Source organism: Polypterus senegalus, chromosome 15 (assembly GCF_016835505.1).
Source record: "Polypterus senegalus isolate Bchr_013 chromosome 15, ASM1683550v1, whole genome shotgun sequence".
Taxonomy (NCBI): Eukaryota; Metazoa; Chordata; class Cladistia; order Polypteriformes; family Polypteridae; genus Polypterus; species Polypterus senegalus.
The window spans coordinates 106,288,488-106,315,000 of record NC_053168.1 but is presented as its reverse complement, the minus strand read 5'-3'; the positions used below and the strand labels follow the sequence as shown (position 1 = coordinate 106,315,000).

General features: G+C 38.0%; 1 protein-coding gene across 1 annotated transcript in view; it reads left to right on the top strand.

Moving 5' to 3' along the window:
- zgc:110269 (probable flap endonuclease 1 homolog) overlaps nucleotides 1-26,513 on the top strand; it is a 40,759-nt gene that overhangs the window by 833 nt on the left and 13,413 nt on the right. Inside the window, exons 2-10 of the mRNA XM_039736225.1 lie at nucleotides 8,725-8,815; nucleotides 11,078-11,180; nucleotides 14,235-14,286; nucleotides 18,235-18,296; nucleotides 21,176-21,312; nucleotides 24,296-24,356; nucleotides 25,638-25,769; nucleotides 25,964-26,115; nucleotides 26,202-26,340. Coding sequence (XP_039592159.1) covers nucleotides 8,725-8,815; nucleotides 11,078-11,180; nucleotides 14,235-14,286; nucleotides 18,235-18,296; nucleotides 21,176-21,312; nucleotides 24,296-24,356; nucleotides 25,638-25,769; nucleotides 25,964-26,115; nucleotides 26,202-26,340 — 929 coding nt within the window. The remainder of the gene's footprint in view (nucleotides 1-8,724; nucleotides 8,816-11,077; nucleotides 11,181-14,234; nucleotides 14,287-18,234; nucleotides 18,297-21,175; nucleotides 21,313-24,295; nucleotides 24,357-25,637; nucleotides 25,770-25,963; nucleotides 26,116-26,201; nucleotides 26,341-26,513) is intronic.

Sequence of the window (26,513 nt, the reverse complement as noted above, 5' to 3'; positions counted from 1 at the left end):
ATTGTCAGATCTGGTGCAGTGGGCCCTGGATTCCTCCTGATGCAGGACAATTCCCGACATTATGTGACCAGTGTGTAGGCAGTTCCTGGATGACAAAGGCATTGACTGGCCCAAATATTCCCAATACCTGAATCCAATTGAAAACGCGCTATGTATCCAGGTCTGGGAGGAGGTCATCCAGAACACCATCTGCGTCTCGTCAGGAGTATGCCCAAACGTTGTTGGGAGTGCATACAGGCATGTGTGGGCCTTACACACTACTGAGTGACATTTTGAGTTGCTGTGATGAAATTCACGCAAGTTGGATCAGCCTGTGATTTCAATTTTTGACTTTGATATTCAGTGGGATGCTGAATCCAGCCCTCAATTGGTTGTTGATTTTGTTTCCAATGACCTTTGTTACATCATTTTGTTTTGAAAGAATTGAACAGTATTACTCAGTAAAGATTTTCCACTCTAATATTTTGTTCATCAAAATCCGATGTGTAATTAAAGTGTTCTCTTAATTTTTTTAGCACTGTATATTTATTTGTATGCAGTAAAGCAAACTAGCTATTTCATGTAGACAGCAGTTTACCATATTTTTGAAGGTATATTGATTAAACTCATTAAAAAATATCAGTAATTTTAAAAAGGAAATATTCCATATTGTGATTCAATGTAAAATGTGCCGGGGACATTGGGATGCATTATGAGAGTGTGCCAGGTTTGCCAGTTAATTGGGTTGGTGTATCCTCAATAGGCTGGACAAAATCCACTACCAGTTGCAAGTTGGATTATGTCACTTTTATATCATTTATTGATTTTTAATTCCACAAATCAACATATTCATATTGCAATATTATTTCTCACAATTGACATGCTGTATAGTAGTTAATTTGTAAGCTTTTGTAGCTATAATGACCCTTGTTAAGAGGCTGATGCTGTCTTAGTACAAGAGAGTATAGGTGTCAACGGTAATTACTAAAGAACTAATTTTATCATTTGCTACAATGATTTCTTACAGTAAAAGCCTTTATCAATTTTGGTGGTCCTTCAGGATCAATTTGCGTAGTCCTGACAATGTTTTAATGTGATTTTAATGGGGCATGGCATAATCTAAGCAGTCCATCATGAATTATATTTTGTGAATGTCGGCTGCTTGGGGTTGGGTTGCACATTAGAGAAGATTTCAGCAAAAAGGCCCAAGGTGCATTTCATTATTCCATTGTGATTAAGGTTCCTAACTGGAATTTGGTAGTGTCTGAAGAAATGAGATACAAGAGTAGTGGTTGTCAACATTTGTGATCTGTTATAGAGGACAAGGGCTTGTGCATAAAGTTTGATTCAGAGCGTTGCTGAGTTGTAGACATATTCTCAAAGCTACAGCATCACTGGCTGCTGTGTGTTCAGCAGTGTGCACTTGTGATAGTGTGTTTTAAAAAAGGCATTATAGATCATTAAGTATAACTAGAGCAAGTACTGTATGACTTTTTGTTCTCTAAATGATTCTGAGTTGGTTATTTCGGCTGAGGATACTTCAGCTGGCAGAATATGTAATTGTATAAATGAGTAATTTAAAATGCAGTCGTATTAACCTTAAACATTTTGTAAAAAATTAAAAATATATTGTTACAGTTTACAGTGGGTTCAGAAAATATTCAAACCTCTTTCTCCGTGTTTTCTTGTGTTGTGGGTGTAATTGTAAATGGACACATTTTTGCCCATCAGTCTGCACTCAATAACCCACAGTGACAAAGTGAAAATATATTTTTAGTAAGGTTTGAAAATTTATTAAAACTCAATGTTAAGTATTCTGACCCTTTATGGTACTCCAGATTATAGTCAGGCGTATCCTGTTTGCTTTGGTCATCCTCGGGATGAGTCTAGAACTTGATTGGAATCCATCAGTGGCAAACTGAATTGACTAGACATCGTTTAGAAAGGCGGGCATCTGTGTACTTGAGGTCCCACAAATTATATTGCATGTCAGGACAAAAACCAGCAGAGGAACTCTCTGTAGACCTCTGTGATATAATTGTGGTGAGACATTGATCAGGGCAATTTCCCATGAGCACACTGGTCTGTGAAATCAACAAAGCTTGGAACCACTTCTTACAATTGGCTGTTTGACCAAGCTGAGTAACTCGTCATGAAGGGCCTTGGTCAGGGTGGTGACCAAGAACCCAATGGTCACTTTAACAGAGCTTCAAAAGTCCATCTCAGCAGCACTCCATCAATCAGGTGTTTTTGGTAGGGTGGCTGGAAAGAAGGGTCTCTTGAGTAAAAGGCATATTGCAGCATTTAGTGGACTCTAAGAGCATGAAGATGAATATTTTCTAGTCTGATGAGGCAAAAATGTAACTTTATGGACAAAATGTCAAGCACTATATCTGGCAAAGACCAGGCAGTGCTCATCACCTGCCTAATTGCATCCCTATAGTGAAACATGGTGGTGGCAGCATCATACTATGGAGTGCTTCTCAGGGACAGGGAGACTGGTCAGAATTGAGGGAAGGATGAATGCAGCCAAATATAGAGAGGCTCTGAAGTAGCCCTGCTCCCGAGAGCTTGCAGTGATTCACTTTTCAGCATGGCAGTGACCCAAAGCATACATCCAGGACAGCAGTGGAGTGGATTCAGGACATGTCTGTGACAGGTGAAGGTGCCCTGTAAAACAGCTGGCAACAGGTGTGCATAAATAAAATGAAAGTGTATCCCATGTGTTTGTGTTGATATGAAGCCCCATTGCAACATCTGAACCTGCCCTGGATGAGCGGCTGTTTCCTGTCCTATTTGGTCTTTGGCTGGTACACCTAGGACACTGGAGGGTTCTGTTTCATTGTAACTGGGTTTAGAATGTGAAAAAAAGAAGTTTGCAATGTCGTGCCAAGCACCAGTGTGATACACCACAGGGCTGGCAGACTGTGATCCTGGAGGTCCATAGCAAACTAAATGTTTTCATTGTTGCCAATTATTTGTAAAGAAACACTTTAATGCCACTAATGGAACATAGTTTTGGCTCATATTTAACATACTTGGATGTACAAGTAATGATTCAAAACCCTTCCTTTTTTTTAGCAATTAACAATTAAACATAAATAAGCATAGGTCAGGAACCTACAACCAACCAGCTAATTGATTTAATTTGCATCTATTGAGCAAAACTTCTCTATTAGTCCAAATATGTCAGTCTAATACACCTAATTTTATTTGAAGGACAGATTGAACAAGGCCTTGACATTAGCAGACTTTTTGGAATGTGGTTCTGTCTCTAGTTGTGTTTTGTTGATTTATTCAAATGCCTTTTATATCTTAGCCATTTGTGTGTATATCATCATTTGTACTTCACCAAACTGATTCATAATTTAGTTTTAAATACATATTTTAGTGGGTCCAGCTGCCACCACACAGATCCAGATCAGATCCTGCACCAGGTTGTCTTGTGAGGTTGCATGTTCACCGCATGTTTTTATGGGTTTCCCTCCAACTATTCCAGATTTTCCTCCATATCCCCCAAAGACTCAGTTGTGCGAGTGGGCCTTGTGATGGACTGATGTGCTGCCTAGGGCTCCTGGGAACAGCTCCGGCCTCCTTGACGCGGAATCCAGTTAAGCCAGTTTGAGAATGTTGTTATGTTACATTTTTATTAATTTCACTCAAACTAATAATTTTAGTTGGATTATTTTGTACTGAGATGACAAAGTGGAAAAAGGTTGCATCTTCATGTTATTTGCATTTATGTAAAAGTCTGTACTAAAGAGTATTTGAATAAGGCATTACAGATTCACTACTGTTTATGCTGTAAGCCATTTAGAGGAAAACATTAAATAATAAAAAGTAATTTAAGGAGTTTACAGGTAGCCCATTACTGTAACATTTAGACATCTTTGCACAATTGCTTGGTTTGGGGAGACCTAAAGAGAAGCAGCATCTTTTTAAGTAGCTAATTAAGTTGCCAGCTGGAATTTGCATTAAATAACTGCAACAGTACTTTGTGACCTTTTGGGGACAAAAGTGAGTACACTGATTTATGGTAAAGAGAGACCACATCAGCATAAGAAAGAAGGAAAGTCTCATTGAGATGGCAAATCCATTAAATATTTCTCAACTGTTTGAGATCCAAAATGGCCAGACTGTGAAAGACTGCACTGTGCTCCAGATTGGCTAACTGCCTTCTTTCCAGTACATGTGAGAAACTGAACAGCTGACTGAATCAGCACATCTTTTAGCTGGAGAAAGTGGAAAAAAACACGTCATTTATTTGGTACACTGAAGCTAGAAGACTGCAGTCAACCATGTTATAAAGTGACTTTCAAAGTGAACACAGTACAGGAAATGCTTACTTATCAAATGGGTTTTGGTGGTAGGCAGCAATAGGCCAAACTGTGGAACCAGTCTAGCTTGGCGAGCAGTTGTGGTGCCACTTCTGTCTTCAGTAATGCCTGCCTTGTCAGGCTCCCCTCAGATGTAATGATGTGTATGTGAAGATTTGTGCGAGGAATGTAAAATTCATTGGAATTGTGCTGGATTTTAAGAGCGACACAGGCAAAGGATGTTTTAAGCAAACGGATCAATTCCAGTAGAGCCAATGGTGTGTAAAAGATGCGCCCGTTCAGTTCAGTGTTCACTCACTCATATTTTTTTACTGATTGATATTAAGTGAAAAGTTCTTACCAGATTTTTTTTTAATTCTTGTTAGATAATTACATGTTACAAATATGTATCTTTAGTTGCCTTTTTTGCACAAAGAGTCCTAGACATACTTGAACCGCCTTAAGAAGCTGTTTAAACATATCCATTCAACAAAATTAGAAACGTGAACTTCTCAAAATCTAAGTGAAGACTGAGCACATCACATCACTCAGAAGATACTCAATCATTAGGGTAAACTACTGTATTTTCTCTTTTCAAATAAATTCTTAAGACATTCTGTTCAGACATTGCATGTGACATTAGGAATAGTAAGTCAAATAAACAAAGGAGTGAATAAAATGCTGCAAGCTCAACGCTTGTTATATTGAACATATGGTATGAATGCTGACTACCTGTAATTTATCATTGCTAAACGTTTGTCATAACTATTTTTGTCTACTTATTGGTTGCTGTACATTAAATAATATACCCCCAACCTTGGCAACCATAATGAACTGCGCCTGACATTCATCAGTTACTGGACCCATGTAATTCTTTTCAAAATACTGGGGGTCAGAACTAATCCAAGTAGCATAAAGTGCATGGCATGAACCAACGCTGGGTGAGAGAACATGCAAATCCCACACAGAGGCCAGGACTGCAACCCAGGACCCCAGAGCACCAACACCCATATCACAATGCTGTGTCGATCGTGTAATTCCTTCTGTTTTTAATGTGCTTTTAACAACCATCTGCTTCTGTTTTTGTGATCTCTTGAAACGTTTTATCTACACAGGAGTACTTGCATTGTGTATGAAAATGTGAACTTACATTTCAAAATTTAGAAAAGTGTCCTATTCTATGTTCATTTCTGCATTCCTTTTGGTATTTACAATATGAACAAGTCCCATTACAGATTCTAGATTTGTGATTGCGTGTTTTGAGTAGTTGCAAACCCTGGCTCGTGTGGTTTCAGTCTTCAGTTTTTTGATCCTGGCAGTATTGCGAGCTGAATGTATCAGTGTAGTAAAGTTTCATCAAAGGCGGTCCTAAATCTTCCATGGCACCCCCAAAATAGTGCTATAATGGCCGAAACTTTACAAATAAAAGTAATATCTACAATGTTTACATTTTGAAAGCCACTGTGAAGCCTGTATATAAATGCGGGCTGTGCTAGCTGGTGCTTTGCTGCAGAAGACACAGTTGTGCTGAAATTGATGTTTAAATCTCTGCCGCATGTCCATTCGTACTGAGCACTGCGCCTGGAAACGCCACACTGGAAAACGAATCATTTGTTTACTATTTTATTTAAAACTGGGGGGCTCTGCCCACTGCTCGCTTCGCTCGCCAACCCCTGTGTTTGGTTAATTGGTTATACAATTTTAAAAAGTTTTTTTTTTTTTTTTGGAATTGTTTCAATTTCATTATTTGCACTTTTACTTTAAAGCTTCATTAAAAACAATATTTGGAATGATCTTTTCTACAAGATCGCATTGAATTTTGATTCCGTTTTTGGAGACACATTGTGACAACGCATTGTATAACTGCCCGTGAGTGAATATTTTTTGTTTCTCTAATAAATAATCCAACTTTTTGTAATGTTTGTCCCTGTGATTTGTTAATTGTCATAGCAAAAGCTATTCTCATGGCAAACTGTAAATATTTTAATACAAATGGCATTATCAAGATCTCCTTTGGTGTCTAATGTTATTCGCGGAATATATACAGGTACATTACCTTTCTTGTAACCTGTTAAAATTTGCATCACTTCTCCGTGATCATAAATATACACCTGACCGAATTGTGTTTTCTTTGAAATTAAACTTGTCGTTGCTTTAACTGTTGCAGGACCACAGATTCTCATAGCTTATGGTCCATTATTGTGAAAATCTACGTTTTGTGCATTGAATGATGCGAAGGCGAAAAGACTTTGTTTTCTGCTCTTTGCCTTTTATTTCTGACCTCGCTTTGTCCTGCTATTTTTTCAATGACACCTGGTCCTGATGATTAATTTCCTTTTGTTTGCGCTAATGCAATCTTTACAATCTTTTTTGATACTGTAGAGACTGACGTAATAAAGTGTCACAAAAGTTTTACTTGAACAATCGCCGACTTCGTAACCCCAAATACAACTTTCTAGCACCCTCTCCAACCCCTCATCCCCCGGGTCTCACCCACCCCTTACCGCATCAATCAATACCCCACTATCAGTCTTCTGTGCTGTACTCTGCCCTCCCTCAATCTGACCTAACAGTCACTTAAAATAAAAATGGTTTCAACCTGGGTGGGATACTACAATATTATCATATTCTGTACCTTTCTGTGCATGTGTATTGCGCCATCGTTTGTTTAAGCCTTTAAAATTCCACTGCTTTCATAATCTCTTATCTGCCTTTTTTTCTCTCCAACGCTTTTGGGTCTCTTTTCTCCACGCTGCTCTTTCTTCTTTGCTTAGTTGTTGACGTTTCATCTAGAACGTATTGTCCTTATACGCTTTATATGTGCTGAGAGCACAGGATCTGTGTGTGCTACGTGCCTTTACATGACTGAGGCTGTGCTCTTATTTGATATTGTTTGTGTCTCACGGGTCTTTTAAGTGTCTTCCGAGAAGATCACGTCTCGTCGCCCTGCTTTTCCTTTCCAGGATTTTTTTTTTATAATAGAGAGATGATATTCTTTTCTTTTTGTATTTGTCACAATTTATGAAATGGCAAATCTGTATATTAAAATCCATTTTAAACATTTGTTAATGCTTTTTGCAGAAGTATTTACATGTGCTTTTCATTATTATACAATCCATATGTTTTAGTTTGTTGTTTATGTATTAAATTAGAAACTATTCTGGTTTTCCTCCAATATCCCAAAGAAACGCATGTTATTTTGATTTTTGTCTCGAAGCTGAAACAATATGTGTGAATTTTATTTTTTGTTGTGTTCTGCAAGCAGAGGGTGGTGTTTTGGCTCCAGACCTCCACCTGATTTTGTGAAGATAGTTCTACCAGTCTTCTTAACTAAATTGGATGGAGCTAATTTAGAGTGATGGATGAGTCTGTGTGGATGTGTGAATCGTCATGCACAGTGATAGGCAAAGGTCCTGCCAGTGCGGTGGGGAAAGGTAACTGCTCTCTGCGACCAAGAAATTAGATTAATCAGGTTTGGGAAATAAATAAATTAACAGCTAGACAACTGGAATCTTTCTGTTTATTGTTGTACTCTAGCATTGTCTTTTTAAAATTGCTTATTGCTTAAATGAATGATCATGTGTTGTCTGCACATTGTATTTCAGCATTATGTTTATGTGGTAGTGAATTAAGAACATTATAGGAAGGATATGAAAACAAGAGGAGCTGCACATTGCCAGACATCAGTATTTTAGCTGTCACAAAACAATGAAATATGTTTGCAACCTTCTGTGTTTTAATTCTTTTCCAAATTCCCCCAACACGACTGTTTTGAGTATTACTTGCAAAAAAAAATGTATGTTTGCTTATCAGCTATAACTAAGTGTGATTTGTTATCCCACAACTGGTTGTACATTCTAATTGAGAGGTATACATTTGTTTTATAAATACAACTCAGAAAGTGTCTTTAACATTTATGACAACATCCACATTCATTTTCTTAAACTTGGGCTACCAGGTACCAGCATTCAGCACTGTATGCTTTAAAGTTGCATTCTCAAAGTGTGTGTGTGTGTGTATGTATGTATGTATGTGTGTATATATAAAATATATTTTTCCACCGTAATAAAAAGAAATGTTTATATGCCTGGCTGGTTGCTATGTTTTTGTCATTCCAATAGTTGGGCATCATACCACTGCTTTTACGAATCCCATACCAAATGACATGCAACAGACCTGTGCCTTGCATGGTGCACTGCAAGTGTTAGATTTCACCTCTTTTTAGATGGGTAGTACAGCGGGAGTTGGGGGGTGTGTGTGTGTGTATATATATATATATATATATATATATAGATTTATGTGCTTGGAGGAATTTTGGCCCATACTTATATATTTATATATATATATATATATATATATATAAAACAGCATATACTGTAGGTTATTGAGATTTACATTTTATGTATTTATTGTGTTTAACTCTTAACAGAAAAGAAGATTGCCTTTGATGCCTCCATCGTGCTCTGCCAGTTTCGTAAGGCCTGTCCAGATCTCCAAAATCGCAATGGGACACCACTCAGGTGGGATTTGTTGGTGCCTTCTTTCTAGCTTATTTTTAACACAAAGGTTTGGATTTTTTCTCCCTAAATAATAAAACCATCATTTAAAAACTGCATGAGATCATCTGATTACACAGATATGGGCAAGAGTACAATAGCCATTGTTAAGTCTATAAAGCCCTTCACTTTAGCACAATTGTTATGGATTTAAATTGTTTTCTCACACTCAGCCTGATGTAGCCGTGTACTGAAACTATTACTTTTCCCTTACAGTAATAAATTGCAAGTTCAGAACTGTTGATGCACGTAGTAAACTGGTAAAAAAATAAAAATATATTTGTACCTTTTTTTTTCTTTTAAGTAAATAAAGGTCACAACATTTTTCAGAATGCAGTGACAATTTCAAGTATCAGAAGATGGCACTCACTTATAGAATATAAAACTTTCAATTATCTTTCCGAGTAAAGATAATATGAATCACTTTAAATCAGTTTATTCTTATCAAACACAGTTGTACTTACAGACCCAGTGTGCTGTACTGTAATTACAAATAGAATACAATAAAAGGAAATAAAAAACTCTGTTGGGAATTTAATGCTTAGAAATTTAAATTTACAAAGGAGAAATAAACAGGAGAGTTAAGAACTGCACAAAGTGTACCTGTTTGTGAAATATTGTTTATTTGTGTTCTTTTTTTTTTTGCTATTCTGTAGTTGTAATATCTAGTATTTGTTTTAATTGTATGTTTATGTATTTTACAAATAAATTAATTTTGAACTGTGTATCTCTAAAGGGTGGTAAGTGTACTGAATCTCTGGGCTGTGTTGCTTGTTGGGAGTTCCTTCATTAGGATTCCCCTGGCATTGGACCATTGTGATACGTACATCGGGTAAAGCTTTACTCCAAGCCGCACCTCAGTGATTTGTGTGAGAAGGAGTGAGTCCTTCCTAGTGAAAACACAGAATATGTGAAGCTCCATTGGACAGTCTTTTACTTTACTAGAATAACAAACTAACAGACTTGTGCATAACTGTTGCCTCTCTTGTACTGTACTTCTGGGAAAGTTAAAAATGGTGCGAGATTTTTATGTCATAATATAAAATGTCTATATTTGTTGTTGCACTGGTCATTAGTGACTTATAATTGGCAGCATTCTTTGTCATTGAAAGTCATTATACATATGACAAAATATTAAATTTAATGATCACCAAAAATTAATTTTGTGTTAAAATCTGATTAAATAATAATTTTAGGGTATCATAGCATCTTACAGTTAAACAATGATTAAAGTGTGGCCATATATCAGAGATGTTATTGTTAAACATAACCATGAGCGTGCAAGATTTTCGCATTGTGTAACAAGCAGAATGAGTGTGCAGTCAGTTTATGTAACCAGAGCGAGTGTGATTTCTTTAATACCTGTGCCTTCACCTGTATTGAGATCTTCACCAAATGTCTAAACCAGCCTCTTCACACTTGGTCTCAAATAATGAGCTTCTTGCAGTAACTCTGAAATGGATTGTCCAGTGCTTTACTTGGCTGTTCCTGTTTCAGCTGTTTTGTTTTTTTTGTGTGTTTTCACAGTGTGTTTAAACATATAGTATTTTTTTTCCAGTTTCCTCCTATTTATTCTGACTACTTCAGTTTTGCTTCTACTTGTACTACTGTTTTTTTTAAAGTTTAATGAGTATAATTACTTATTTGTCAGAGCAGATAAAATTACAATATATCTTGTGATGATGGCATTCACTATGCTGCCTAATCCAGTTCACGGTCAATTGAAGCATACAGAGCCAAGGCAGGACCTAGTCTTAAACAGAATGCCAGGCCTTCACAGGGTCCACTCATGAACACACAGTCACACTTGCACAGGTCCAACTCACAATCTCTATTACTCTAACGTGCAAGTAAAACCAGAGGAAGTAGTCACACAGGCATTGGGTAAGTGTGCCAAATCTCACAGACAAGAAACATACATACAATTTGATCCCAGGATGCTGGATCTTTACATCACTGCACCATTAGCAGCCCCTCTTGTTCTGGTGTGTGCCTTTAATGTTTCTCTTTACTGATGACCGTGACACAAGAATCAACCAAAAATCGCGTAAGGAGTGTTTGTGCTTGATTGTTGTTCAGTGGAACACAACCAATAGTTTTGCACATGGACAACATTACATAATCTGTTTTTCAGTGCCGTTTCAAGTTGATCAGTATAATAAAAGAACGAATGTCTTGCAGTGTTATGTATTTTCCTTAAACTGTTGTGTTTATCTGCATTTCTAGCCCCCTGCTTGGCATTTTCTATCGCACTCTTCACTTCCTGGAGAATGGTATCAAGCCTGTCTTTATCTTTGATGGATGTCCTCCTGAGCAGAAAGAGGGGCTGGTAAGTAAAGTCAACAATCTGGATTTTGACTTCTACATTAACCACTTACAGGTCTTTCTTATTGAAAAAGAGTAACAGTTTCTCACTAGCACTAAATGTGGATTTTATTAGCAACATCCCAGTGGCAGGTTATCATTAGACATAGGCATAACATTTAAGTATGAGACAAATGTAGGTGTACTCTGTAGCCAGGCAATAGATAAGTGGGTTTGGAAGGTGGATGAACGAATGTAGGTTGGTGACCTTTAACTTTTATCATATTTAGAGATTCCCAGTATACTAAGCTATGCAATGCCTTGCCTTTGGCTACAAGCTTGCAAACATTTAAGATGATTTCCAGATTCTTTTAAAGGATTAAATGTGACATCATGCCAAATGTAGTAAGTGTACACTTTAAAAAATGTCAGTACATTTAACAGTAAAAATACTGTAAATGGTGAAAGTAAAATACCTTTTCTGAAAAAAGGAACATTATCTTATGTTATACTGAACATTACCTGTATATCTTAAACAATACATTTCATTATTTTTTACAGCCAACTTCTGTAAAATCGATATGTTTCTACCTTCAAAATATGCTACATACTGTTTACTGATAACATTACAGCTACACTGAAAAAATCACTATTAATTTCACATTGTAAAACTTAAAATCGAAGGTAAACCACTGTAAAATGTAAAACGGTGAAGCGCTGTTTCAGTAACACCGAAGTTACGATATTTGCATAAGGACACGTCCCCTTTTACCATATTGTTCTGATGAACCACAGACCTTTGAAGAGTTGGGGAAAAAAACTTAAACTTAGTAGACTTATTTTTCCCTGCATGCTAAAGGTTTTTGAGGTTATGGAAGCTGATTTATGGTGGGTTGTATTCAATAAGCCAACACACCTGTAGGACACCATACATCACAAAAGCAGACAATGTGACATAACTTCCTTAAACATTGAATTGTTTTCAATGTGTATAATTACTACATGTTTGCTATTGGTTGTTGTTACTTTACTGATGCAAATTATGTACTGGGTTTTGACCTTGACAATACTTTCTAATGGTTTATTGATTGGCATATTTATTACAGTGCATGGATTTATGGTTATGGTTAAACTTTCCCTTCTGTTGGAATGTGTTGTAAAGAAAAAAGTTATTTACTACAAAGTTATACCACAGACCTAAAAATTCTTTCCCCTTATTTATTACGGTAAAATTCTGGCAACCCAGCTGCCAGTACTTTACCGTAAATGTAACGATATATTTTTTTTACGGTTCTCAGCCATTCTTTTAGGCTATACCCGCATTCCGCCATTTTCAGAAAACATCCATCCATCCGTTATCCAACCCACTATATCCTAACTACAGGGTCATGGGGGTCTGCTGGAGCCAGTCCCAGCCAACACAGGGCACAAGGCAGGAAACAAACCCTGGGCAGGGCGCCAGCCCAACGCAATTCTCAGTAAACAGGTTTTTTTTAATAAAAACGCTCTCTTGTCACACTTTCTGAGTCAGCCCTAATTTCAGCATCATCAGCCATCGTTTCATGTGTAGTACAATGCAGGATCCAATCAAGGAAGTGTTATGCAATAAGTACGAACCAACCAGAGCTAAGATGCAGTCTGCATTTCCAGAAATTGTTCTATTCATTTGTCCACATTGAAATGCTGTGCTGGATTTGTAAAATGCATTTTATTTGTATTTATATTTACAGTGGTGCTTGAAAGTTTGTGAACCCTTTAGAATTTTTAAATTTTGGTTTAAATGAAAAGCATTATGTTTGGAGAAAGGAAAACACTGCATTCCAGCATAAAAACCTTATCCCATCTGTGAAAGATGGTGGTGGTAGCATCATGGTTTGGGCCTGTTTTGCTGCATCCGGGCCAGGACGGCTTGCCTTCATTGATGGAACAATGAATTCTGAATTATATCAGAGAATTCTAAAGGAAAATGTCAGGACATCTGTCCATGAACTGAATCTCAGGAGAAGGTGGGTCATGAAGCAAGACAATGACCCTAAGCACACAAGTCGTTCTACCAAAGAATGGTTAAAGAAGAATAAAGTTAATGTTTTGGAATGGCCAAGTCAAAGTCCTGACCTTAATCCAATCGAAATGTTGTGGAAGGACCTGAAGCGAGCAGTTCATGTGAGGAAACCCACCAACATCCCAGAGTTGAAGCTGTTCTGTATGGAGGAATGGGCTAAAATTCCTCCAAGCCGGTGCGCAGGAATGTTCAAAAGTTACCGGAAACGTTTAGTTGCAGTTATTGCTGCAAAGGGGGGTCACACCAGATACTGAAAGCAAAGGTTCACATACTTTTGCCACTCACAAATATGTAATATTCAATCATTTTCCTCAATAAATAAATGACCAAGTATAATATTTTTGTCTCATTTGTTTAACTGGTTTCTCTTTATCTACTTTTAGGACTTGAGTGAAAATCTGATGATGTTTTAGGTCATATTTATGCAGAAATATAGAGAATTCTAAAGGGTTCACAAACTTTCAAGCACCACTGTATATAGAGATTTTCCCAAAAGTCTGTTGCTGTGGAGAGCATTTTCAAATTATAGTTTTTGTCGGTTGAAAATGCCAGGGTAGTATGGACGAAAGGCAAAAACGGAGACAAATGTCTACACTTTAAATGCAAAAGTAGAACATTCCTAAAATTGCTTCTTAATGAAGTCACTCCTGTTGAGGTAATTTATTATGTGCATTTTCATACAGCCCTATGATTACAGGTCATCGCAGAGGCACACTTTTACATACCTAAATTATTTTTCTTGCCCTCAAACCTGTATCCTAACTGGAAAACAGAAGACCCTGCTGTTTTTAGAAATGCTTGTCTAGTGATTCCCAACTATTTATTATCCACACATCTGTTTTTGTGCTTGTTCTTCCTTATTCACCAATTCTTGTACCAAGAAGAAAAATAAATCTGAATGTTGCTCTTAAGCTGCTGTTCTATTAAAATAGTATCATTATATCTGCATAATAGAAGCAAAATGACAATCCCGTGCCTTGGCCACCTTCGGAGTAATTGAGTCTTCATTATTTACAGATAGCAAAGCGAGCAGAAAGTGCTGGGTACAGAATTTCCTGGCCTGGTGGAGGTGAGTAACATTTTTTTTTGAGCTGTAAACATCAGTTTGGTGGGGGGCTTTCTGTTGTTTGTATTTCATATTTACTTAGGCATTAGCTATTTACAGCATGCTTTACTTGGGCTACAGCACTTGTCAAAATCATCTTCTGCTAATTTTGGTTCAGGGAAAAGGACTCTTGATGTTTCAACATGACTGTATTTATCTGATTTTGGAATGTATCAGCTTTCAAACACATTGTTCTGTGATTTGGTGTTCACATGCCCTAGCACATTAACAGTATTGCTTATACCGTATATTTAATATGATTTTAAAGTAGATCTCACCCAAACCCTCTATGGACACTGTAGTTTACGCCATTCCTTGGGTGTGTCTTGAAAGTGAAAGGAACATAAACAGTGTCATGTTAATGTCTGTTCTGGATGATGATAAAAAACACAAAAGTATTTTCAGCTTACAAAACATGTTGAATATCGTGTCAGAGTTTGTCTTTTAACTTCATAATATACTAGCCGTCCCCTGCAACTCCGCCCGCATAGTAGTGAAACAGGACAGTGAGGAGGGCCCTACCCGGCTCCCTACTCCTGACGTCACGCTTCCCACTCCCCTTGGCTCTCAGCCCCTGTCTCGAATAAGCAGGAATAAATCACTCCTACAAGCAAACTATGATACTTAGCACGATGAGAGAAGGTGCAAAATCAACCGGAATGTTCAAGCAAATTATTGAAAAAAAAAACAATCTAAATCCATTAAGTAGTTCTCTCGTGAAAAGCAGACAGACAGACAGACGTTGGATTTTATATACATAGAGATGCAGCTTTCTTCATCTCTGAGACTCTGCCACATCACTGAACAATATACAGATAATGGCTTCCATGAGTTTGCTCCCTTTTCTGCACAGTAAGGCTAATTTGTAGTATGGCATATTGGTCTGAAATAATAAAGAATAAAAAATGAACCAGGATTGTTATTTAGCCTTCCTTTCCACAGTTCTGTTTCAGGGATAAAGTGTTGGTGTAAATAATTTATTTTAATGATAATTCAATTTTTAGCTGTTTTTTTTCATAGTAAATTAATGAAAGCAGTGGTCAATGGGGTATAAAAATATTTCGGGTAAATTAATATATAAAAAAAAATATCTGAATGAATTATTAGTTATAATAATACTAGGGGGCTCTGCCCCCGCTCGCTTTGCTTGCCAACCCCTGGGTGGACGCTACGCGCTACCCACTTCACAGATCTGGCACTAACGTATGGGGAAGCAGAGGTAAAACTTAAACAGATTGTTATTTTTATGGGAATTGTTACATATGCATAATAGAACTATTTCCCATTACAGCGAGTAATTAACCATAGTAAAAAATAGTTAAACATAATAAATTGAAAGAAAATTATGTTTCATGTTGTGTTAGAGGTATTTGTTGCGTTATACATTTTTGTTCTTTTTGGCTTTGAAATTAAAACATACTTTTTAAACTCACCCTTTTACTGTAAAACTTCAGTAAAAACAATTTTTTGAATTAACTTTTCATCAATATCGCATTGAGTTTTGATTCCATGTTTGGAATTACATTGTGACAACGCACCATGAGTGAATATCGTTTCTTTCCAGCTGTTGGGAAAAGGATTTTTTATTCTTTGGGACTGAACACAGTGTACGTTTAAATTTGGAACCTTATCAAGTGCTCTTTACAGAAGCCAGCAACTGCTCTTTTTTCCAAGAAGAGAAGAGCTGCATGCACTGAATATTTGACTGCTAGGAAACAAAAGACAGTGGTGTTGGTTTTAGTTTCAGCTGGCTTTTCAAAGGCCTTTTATGTTAACAGAGAGTGAAGTGTTTTTCATTTCTACAGCCGTTGCTTGGATGTGTTGGATACAAGATTCCTTCTGTACTTAAGTATTTGTATTTCTCAAATGCATGCATCTATGCCATTGGTTTTGAAGTTTTCTTTCCTTTCACCTCTTATGTAATGTTCCATTATCATTCCTCCTGTTTTGGTAGCATTGAACCCACCTTCCTTGCTAACACAAATCGGTGGCCAACAGCTTAATTCTATCCAAGACCAGCAGCCACCTGGCTTCTTCCTGAGTGACTTCTGTGATAAAGTTGCCTTTTTGCATATTTAGATACTGTATATACTCGCGTTTAAGTTCTCCCACGGTTAAGTCAGGCTTTATTTTACTGTATAATTTCTGGTATTTTATAATGTCGGTCATATAAGTTGAATGCAGAAAACTCACGCTGTTGATCCAAGAGGTGTGAAATTTAAGGCTTTTAAACATACCTAAATTAATAAAATCTCTGTGCTTTATGAGCTCATTTTAAACTATTACTGATTAGATCCTGCCATGTTTTGAAAAAAGTCTGTATGGATCCTCTAACGGAGTATTTGATTTTTTCCAATTTCAAATAGTATAAGACATCGGTTTCCCACTAACTTAAAAGAGGAGAGTTTGGGTTCTTTCAGTTTATCAGAATAAGTGACTTTACAGCTTTTAAGTTTGCCATTCTGTTTTGGGTTGAAAGCTCATCTCCACCTCTCATGAACAGTGATGAATTACCATGAGGTGGCTGAATGCATAGAAATATTCATGATTTTTTGCACCATGATGTTATTTCAGGCACAAGATGTCAGCAGAATACTGTCCAGTGAGTTATTCAGGCTTATTGCAGATCATTACGCACACCCTGAGCTTGACGTGGGATTAACCGTTAATAACACAGAATTTCACGCTTCAGTCACGCTCAGGGTTAACGTCAAGGAGGTTACTGCATGGTCTCCTACCACATGACACGCAGCCTGTAGACATTACTGCATTTTATACTGACATGAAAATTGTGTGCCATAGTGAAAAGCAATTGATTATTTGGTTGATAAGTTTTTAATTATATTAAAATAAAACTATGCCAAAATTAAATGCAGCATGTACACATGCATTGCAATGTAGTCACCACAATTTCAGCAGGCATAGTCTTATGTTTTTGGACATGTAGAAATCCTTAGACATGGCAGGTGACTGTCACCAGTGTTGACTCTTCTAATACTTGCAGTGAAAAGCATCATCATCAAGTTATTTTCATTCAATCTGCTGGAAAGAGATTTTTGAAAATTAAATATGCTGTGACTAGTTCAAATGATGTCTCACTTGTATGTAAAATAATTGCTCCCTTTGATAGTCATATGTTGTGCGTCACTTTCCAACAATGTGTGAGGTCACCTGTTTTGGTCTTTTGAAAATCTGTCTTGTTCTTGCTTGTTTTCTGTCAAAGGATATGCTTTCTGAAATTGCGCAGGATTCTGTTTATTAAAATGATGTATCTAGTCTGTCATTATAAAAGCAAAAACTTTATTTGTATTTACTTTTCCAAGTGTGCAAGGTCTCCGCCCCAGAAAAACTAGCAAATATTCCTGTACTAAGGTGGGTCTTTAGAGTGTAACTTGTACTCTGTCTTGAGAGCTTGAGAGGTGAAGATGCAACCAGTTAAGAATAAGTTCATCCAGGACCCAAGAAACTGTGAGACAGCATTATCTGAAGAAAAAATAAAATGTTCATCACAAGTCCTGGCACCATTTCTCAGTGATGGTGTTTGCTTTGTAAGCAATTTCAAAAAAATATTTAAGATTACTCAAAAATGTCGATATTTTTAAGTAAAGCTTATAATTCAATACCATGTACGGTACCTTAGAATGAGGTCTTTCTATAAAGTGAATATCATGTTTAACAATGCCTGCTAAAGGAATAAATGTAAATTTATTAACTGGTTCATCATCTAGCGACAAATTAGAAATGAGGTTAGAAAAGATTGCATGGCATTCATAAACTATCCAGTTATTAAACTTCTAAATTTAAAAAAGAACTGTTTTGCTTTTGAATTTGTGTTAAAAATTTAAGGGATTTTTTAAAACAATTTGTTTACAGTTTTAGAAGTTAATCTGAATTTCTACTATTCTTTTGCAGTCTCTAACCAAGTGCAAAACTGCCAAAAGTTGCTCGATTTACTTGGCGTTCCATACATTCAGGTAATGCAAGTCTGTCTGTTTTATGGGTGCTGTCAGTGTCAGCTGATGCTGTCAGCTTTGTTTATGTATTTAAATGTTATTTGTACATTGTCTGCTTTTGAATCAGAAACCTCACAAAGATTTTTAATAACCAATTCTGTGTCTTTGCCAAGGCACTATGTTTTGGCCTTGGAGGTGCACAGCAGCAGTCTCATGATTAAAGATTAGTTTTGTATATTTTATTTAACTCCTGCTACAGTTAACTTCTAATTTATGACTTTCTACACTTCTTCAGCCTCAGTCTTGAAGGCCATGTTGGATTTAAATATTCATTGCAATCCATTTTTTAAATCATTGGCTAATTCCTGCATTGATTTGCATTCTGCTGCCTGTCTCCTATTTATTCACACTCTCCAGTTTAGCAACATTGCATTGATAGGTACAGTATTTGTATTTGTGGTCTTCCCTGCCTATTTTATACTGATAGAGATTTTACTGAAGTGATTTTGAAAAAGCAGGCCGTTTTCAATGAAAAAACATCGTGCTAAATATATACAGTGCATCCGGAAAGTATTCACAGCGCATCACTTTTTCCACATTTTGTTACCTTACAGCCTTATTCCAAAATGGATTAAATTCATTTTTTTCCTCAGAATTCTACACACAACACCCCATAATGACAACATGAAAAACGTTTACTTGAGGTTTTGCAAATTTATTAAAATAAAAACTGAGAAAGCACATGTACATAAGTATTCACAGCCTTTGCCATGAAGCTCAAAGTTGAGCTCAGATGCATCCTGTTTCCCCTGATCATCCTTGAGATGTTTCTGCAGCTTAATTGGAGTCCACCTGTGGTAAATTCAGTTGATTGGACAAGATTTGGAATGGCACACACCTGTCTATATAAGGTCCCACAGTTGACAGTTCAATGTCAGAGCACAAACCAAGCATGAAGTCAAAGGAATTGACTGTAGACCTCCAAGACAGGACAAATCTGGGGAAGGTTACAGAAAAATTTCTGCTGCTTTGAAGGTCCCAATGAGCACAGTGGCCTTTATCATCCGTAAGCGGAAGAAGTTTGAAACCACCAGGACTCTTCCTAGAGCTGGCCGGCCATCTAAACTGAGCGATCGGGGGAGAAGGGCCTTAGTCAGGGAGGTGACCAAGAACCCGATGGTCACTCTGTCAGAGCTCCAGAGGTCCTCTGTAGAGAGAGGAGAACCTTCCAGAAGGACAACCATCTCTGCAGCAATCCACCAATCAGGCCTGTATGGTAGAGTGGCCAGACGGAAGCCACTCTTTAGTAAAAGGCACATGGCAGCCCCCTGGAGTTTGCCAAAAGGCACCTGAAGGACTCTCAGACCATGAGAAACAAAATTCTCTGGTCTGATCAGACAAAGATTGAACTCTTTTGTGTGAATCCCAGGCGTCACGTTTGGAGGAAACCAGGCACCGCTCATCACCAGGCCTATACCATCCCTACAGTGAAGCATGGTGGTGGCAGCATCATGCTGTGGGGATATTTTTCAGCAGTAGGAACTGGGAGACTAGTCAGGATAAAGGGAAATATGACTGCAGCAATGTACAGAGACATCCTGGATGAAAATCTGCTCCAGAGCGCTCTTGACCTCAGACTGGGGCGACAGTTCATCTTTCAGCAGGACAACAACCCTAAGCACACAGCCAAGATATCAAAGGAGTGGCTTCAGGACAACACTGTGAATGTCCTTGAGTGGCCCAGCCAGAGCCCAGACTTGAATCCGATTGAACATCTCTGGAGAGACCTTAAAATGCCTGTGCACCGACGCTTCCCATCCAACCTGATGGAGCTTGAGAGGTGCTGCAAAGAGGAATGGGTGAAACTGGCCAAGGATAGGTGTGCCAAGCTTGTGGCATCATATTCAAAAAGTCTTGAGGCTGTAATTGCTGCCAAAGGTGCATCGACAAAGTATTGAGCAAAGGCTGTGAATACTTATGTAGAATTCTGAAGAAAAAAAATGAATGTAATCCATTTTGGAATAAGGCTGTAGCGTAACAAAATGTGGAAAAAGTGATGTGCTGTGAATACTTTCCGGATGCACTGTATATGGGACTCCTCAAAGTTTCTTCTAGCTCAGTGCCTTTAACTTGACTTGCCTTGTGTGAAAATAAAGAAAAAGTACACTCAGTGTGGCATTGCTATTGGTGCATACATGTCACATCTAACAGCGTAACAGCTCTGTGTATAGCGCCAAACGTCTAGTGGCTTACATGTGCTCAGAAGGCACTCACTGATATTGAAACACGTGTTTATTGAGCATTACTGAAGTGAAAAAGAATGTTTGTGAAATGAGCCAACATGTTCTTTGTAAATAAGCAACTTCCATACTAAAGCTTTATAGCAAGTAAACAGCAGTGCTAGCTGGTCACAGACATCAAGCCGCCCACCCAGTGCAGCAGTACATACAGATAAACCTTGGACAGTGCTACTGCTTCCTCCATCATGCTCTCCAGACATTTGAACCTGTAACGTTTTGTTGTTTACTTGTCTTAGAAATGGTTGTCACTTGAATGGCATTGAAAACAAATAGCAAATGTGGTTTCTCTGGATGCATTCCATGAATTTCCAGAAAATCTTTACAGCTGACATGTGAGAAGTGGCAGGAGCGAGTTCCAGCTTAGGGTAATGTCTTTGGAGGGCAGCGTTTATAAAGCACTGCTGATTTTGGTTCCCTTTAACAAATGATCCTCAGCCCTAGAACTTACCAACTGTACCTCATGTACAGCATTTTCAATCCAGCTAGAAAATATATAAATTGGTTAAGGAGAATTTATTTAGTGGTTCAAAAGGCACAGACCAGCATCTCATTTACAGACTGCAATGAAAATCTGGAATAACCTTGGTCAATGCTCAACAGGCACCCAGCGATGGGGAGGCTATGTGTGCCCACTTAGTGAAAACTGGGGAGGTGGATGCTGTCGCCTCAGAGGACATGGACACCCTGGCATTCGGTAGCTCATTCCTGATCCGTCAACTGAATGCAAAGAAAGGAAGGTATGGTCTTTAGGCAGGAATTTGGCATGGAGTTGTGCAATGACAGTTCAAGCTTTGAATTATTAGTTATAGTGTATCAGGTAGTCAGCTTTTACAATTCAGTGTTTTTACTTCTATGTTAATGGAAGTTTGGTGATGGGGTCAGAAATTTACACTTGTGTTAGGTTCAGATTGCGATTCTATGTTGTTCACAACTTTGAGAAAAGTTGATTTTGGCCTGGTGTCTGTGTGTGTGTGTGTGTGTGGAAACCTGAGTACGGTAAACTTACCCAATAAATGGGTCTGCCTTTTTTAAACAAGTTGCATTGTGTTTGTCTTGTTCCAGGCTCCAGGCCTATTTCTGTTGGTGCAGTACTTCTCTCCATGTCCTTCAAAAACAGTCTGCTCTGTTTAGTCATTGGACCAGGGCTATTCATTTGATCATTTTTTTCACAGTTAGTTTTTTAGATACATATTTTATTTAAATACGCACACAGAGGCACATACAAGTGCTTACGCAAAGACACACACACTCACTCAATGAAATTTAAAAGTGAAGCTAACGCACAGCTTGTTTGCCCTGCCAGAGCACATGCTGCATGATGAAGAGAAAGAAATGAACGCACCAACAGAACATCCGTATAGCTGACGGTGACAGAGGCATTGTGCCACCCCGGTACTAGTCTGTGTATCTGTGCAGCTGAGTTACTTCATTGGAGACAATGTGTTTAGTTTCAAATGAACTACTACTGAAGATGTTCACTTTTCGTTTTACTGACCAATCTATTGTGTTCGTAATTGTGATTGGCGAGTTCAAAAGCAGCTACCAGAAAGGCATTCCAGCAGCAGTAGTGTGAATCGTTGCACAAAAAAAAAACTTCTAGGAGTGCTACGGAGTAAAGGACTGCATATTACAGCTGCCCCCAGGATGTTGCTCTAATGGACAACTCCGGAGAACGTGGGGGCTGCTGGGAGGACGGCAGACCCTTTAAATGGAGGAACAGGCAAGACATAGTGGGAACTGATTTTCGTCTGTCTGTTCTGTTGCTGTTTGGATTTCCCATTTGTAATCATGGATTACTGTTCCTGTTTAGATACACGGTCTGTCTCATGCCCACCTGTTTGTGTAAGTTTCGGATTGGAAACACCTTCATCTGAGGGAGTGCCCCCCAATCACCTCTTCCCATTACATTCCTTTCAGTGAACTGTTCATAGGATATTCCACTCTCCAGTCATCATCAGTTGCCGCTACATTTGGTCTGTGCTTTGGACTTTGTCGTGAGTGTTTATCGTGCTTCTTGTTGTTTACGGATTTTGTTATATGTGTGACTGCTGGCTGGGAATCGGGAGGGATTGTTTTGGTCTGGTGTTTAGTTATATTTTACCTTCTATTTTTTCATTTAATATACCACTTTATTATTGATTTGTCACTGAGTGAGTGCGTACAGGTCGGGCCAAGGCTGGGTGTATTCCTGGGGTTCCCACCAAAAACCCAAATAAATCACCATTCCTATGATGGTGTGAATCTTAGCAGCACTGGACGGCTATGAACTCTGCATTCCAAGTGTCTTCATTTAAAAGACTTTATTGAAACTCAAAGTAAACAGTTCACGCAAAATTAGGAAAAAAGTTGTTAATACAGTACAGGCAAAAAAAATGGCAAAGCAACTTGTCTGGGGTATTCCATTTAAGGCTTAATTATCTAATACTACGTTTCTTAAGGTTTCTGTCTGTTATCACATGCACCGGGACCTTCGTTTAACCTCTGTACATAAAGGTCAGAAAACTCGATGCCTTTAATGCGCTTCTGTCTTTCTGGCTGTCTGTCTTCGGGCAGCTCTATTGGTACACAAAGCTATCATTAGGAACATTTCATTATAACTAAGTTATAGGGTGGAACTGAATATTTCATTATCTGTTGTAAAACTACATTATTTTCAAGTTCAAACTAAGCAAAAACTAAGGAAAATGTACCATCAACATTAAGAGATTTACAGTACAGTGATCCCACACTATATCGCGCTTTGACTTTCGCAGCTTCACTCCATCGTGGATTTTAAATGTAAGCATATCTAAATATATATCACAGATTTTTTTCTGCTTCACGGATTTCTGCGAACATTGGGTCTTTTAATTTATGGTACATGCTTCCTCAGTTTGTTTGCCCAGTTGATTTCATACAAGGGACGCTATTGGTGGATGGCTGAGAAGCTACCCAATCAGAGCACGTATTACATATTAAATAAAATTCCTCAATGATATACGATATGCTTCCCTCACGGTGCTTCGCACACTTCAAAGCTCTAACAGCCGTATTGATTTTTTGATTGTTTGCTTTTCTCTGTCTCTCTCACTCTCTCTCTGACATTCTTTGCTCCTGACGGAGGGGGTGTGAGCAGAGGGGCTGTTTGCTTAGAAGATATGGATGCTCCTGTAAAAAACTCTGAAAGACTACCTTCACATTGTGCCCTTCCTTGCGGCCGCTTTATGTCGGTGCTTCCACTGAAAAGCCCAACAGCCCTATTGATTTTTGATTGTTTGCTTTTTCTCTCTCTGTCTCTCTCTCTGACATTCTCTGCTCCTGACGCGCACTTCTTTGAAGAGGAAGATATGTTTGCATTCTTTTAATTGTGAGAAAGAACTGTCATCTCTGTCTTGTCATGGAGCACAGTTTAAACTTTTGACTAAAGGGTGTTATTTCATGTCTAGAGGGCTCTAATAATGTTAAAAAACGTATTTAGAAGGTCATAAACAAGATTTATATGCTCTAACTGCTAAAATATTAGATTTATAAATAAATAATCCTACTTCGTGGAAATTCATTTATTGCGGTAGAGTCTGGAACGGATTAACCGTGATAAACGAGGCTTTACTGTACAGTATTATATTGTAAAATCTTATGTTCAGGGATTTCTAGTAGTTATCCATTCAGTGGCCCTGTATGAGCCACTCCATTACTGGCTTTTACTGTATATCCTAATGTATGTTCTCTTTCATTTTACAGTGATGTCATAGAATACTGCTTGCCAAAGCTGCTAGAGGTTCTTAATCTTACCCAAGAGCAGGTAAGAAAGCACATACGGTGCAGGACTTGGTACTATTTACTCAATTTGAATTAAGTGCTGTCTCTTAATTTTTGTGCAGATATGAAAAGTAAAACCCACACTGTCCATCCAGGTCAATTGAAGTTTTTTTTGGTCAAGAACATTTTTGGAATTTCTACTATAATATATGCAGCAATAAAATGAAGTATTGTTGATTTTTATCTCTTTTTTTTCTGTATCACGTGAACATGTTATATTTGAAGAGCAGGCGTCAAGTATCATCTAAGAAAAGGAACAGAATGCACTGACTTGACTTTGGAGAATTTCACCTTCAGTTAAAGCTCAGCTGATATTTCCATTTGGGGATTTGTGTCTTTTCAGGATCATTAGGGAACAGCAGCTCTGTACAGTGACGTGCTGCATTGGAGCAAACAGTCAAGTAAAGGCTCACCATACAGGCATCATTGCGGGAGGTGACCAGCCTGTAGCTGGAAATATGACACAATCACATAGAGTGGGTCAGTGAGATATCCTGAAACAATGGAAGTGTGCTGTCTGCACGTTTGTACTCAAGCCGTTGTTTTAAGTAGCTCTAAACGTCCATTTAAGAGTCCAAGGTTTCTCTGTTACTTCACTCTCTGAGAATGTCTAGGTGAGCAATTGCATTTTTAACAAGTCTGTGCAGTGCTGAGTGGCAGCAGAAAGCTGAAAAAGGAAACCTCAGGTTATTCATTTGCCTGTTTCAAAGCTAACCTCAATTAATCCCAGAATTTTTTATATCATGAATGCATTATTAATTTAAACATTATTGGACTCTTGTGTATTGAAGTTTTTTTTTTTGGAATTGTAGTTATATAATAGATGAAATAATAAAAAGAAATACACACTAAATACTTTGTTGATCCAGTGTAGTGAAAAAGCCAAATGGTCTCCTCCCGTGCAGTTGTAGTGTGTCTCAGTTGCAGCCACTGCTTTGGCTTTTCATCAGTCCAGCGCAATAAATAATCACCAGATTAGTGTCACAGTTTCATGTCTCATGGTTGTGACAGCAGCTTTCCAACTGCCAGATGAAACGGTGACCTACTACTTTATTTGACATGCCTTGTCCTTAGTAACGTATGTGCTATTGGTGGGTTTGCTGAATGCTCCCGTATTTGTTCTACCCTTTGGTATTGTTGTTCACTTGTGCTGATTCTATGAGAATAGCCATTAACGGTTCTGTTCAACAGGTTCATATCCAGCAGATACTGCTGCTTTAAAACGTACTTGAATCTATTTTACAAATATGGCCTGTCTGTGTAGTTTGTAGATCTGTGCATTCTTCTTGGCTGTGACTACTGTGAGAAGATCCGCGGTCTTGGACCAAAGAAAGCATTGACTCTCATCCAGCAACACAAGTCCATTGAGGATGTTCTCCTGAATATCAACAGAGAGGTGTGTTGGCGTGAAGTCCAGCTGCTTTTGTGATTCTTTCCTCCTTTTAAACATTCCCAGATAGCAAATGGTTCAAATATGTGTGTAAAATAAAGAATCATTTTCTTAATTAAGTTGAGGACCCTGCAAAAGAAATATAAACTTCTTCTATAGGGAAGTATGACATTTTAAAAAATGTTTTTATTATTATTAAGGTGCATCCTGTACCTGTCAGCTGGAAGTACCATGAGGCTCGAAGAATCTTTCTGAATCCTGATGTGACAACAGCAAAGCAGCAGACTTTGCACTGGAAAGAGCCGGATGAAGAAGGGCTAGTGAAGTTCCTGGTTCATGAGAATTATGTCAAGTAAATACAAACGGATGTGCTTGTATGCAGTCTTTTCTAAATGCATCTTTATGTATCATTAGTAAACTTCAGACTTTTTTTGGCAGGGAAGAGAGGATCCGTAAGAGGATGGAAGCATTTCGGAAGATGAAAGAAGAAAAGCTTTCCAAAGGAGAATCATCTGATGAAGGAAAGTACCAGCAGTCGGCCATTACCAGATATTTCAGAGTGACACGGAAGAGACAGGTAAGGCGCCACAAGTGCACACAACTGAGGAGAAACCAAGTTATTTTTTAGGGAGGAAGGCAGAGCTATGGCTCATGTTGCAGTTTTTACCTTTTTAAGTCAAAGTCAAGTCAAAGTGAACTTTATTGTCATCTCAAACATATACAAGTATACAGATAGACGAAATTGCGAAG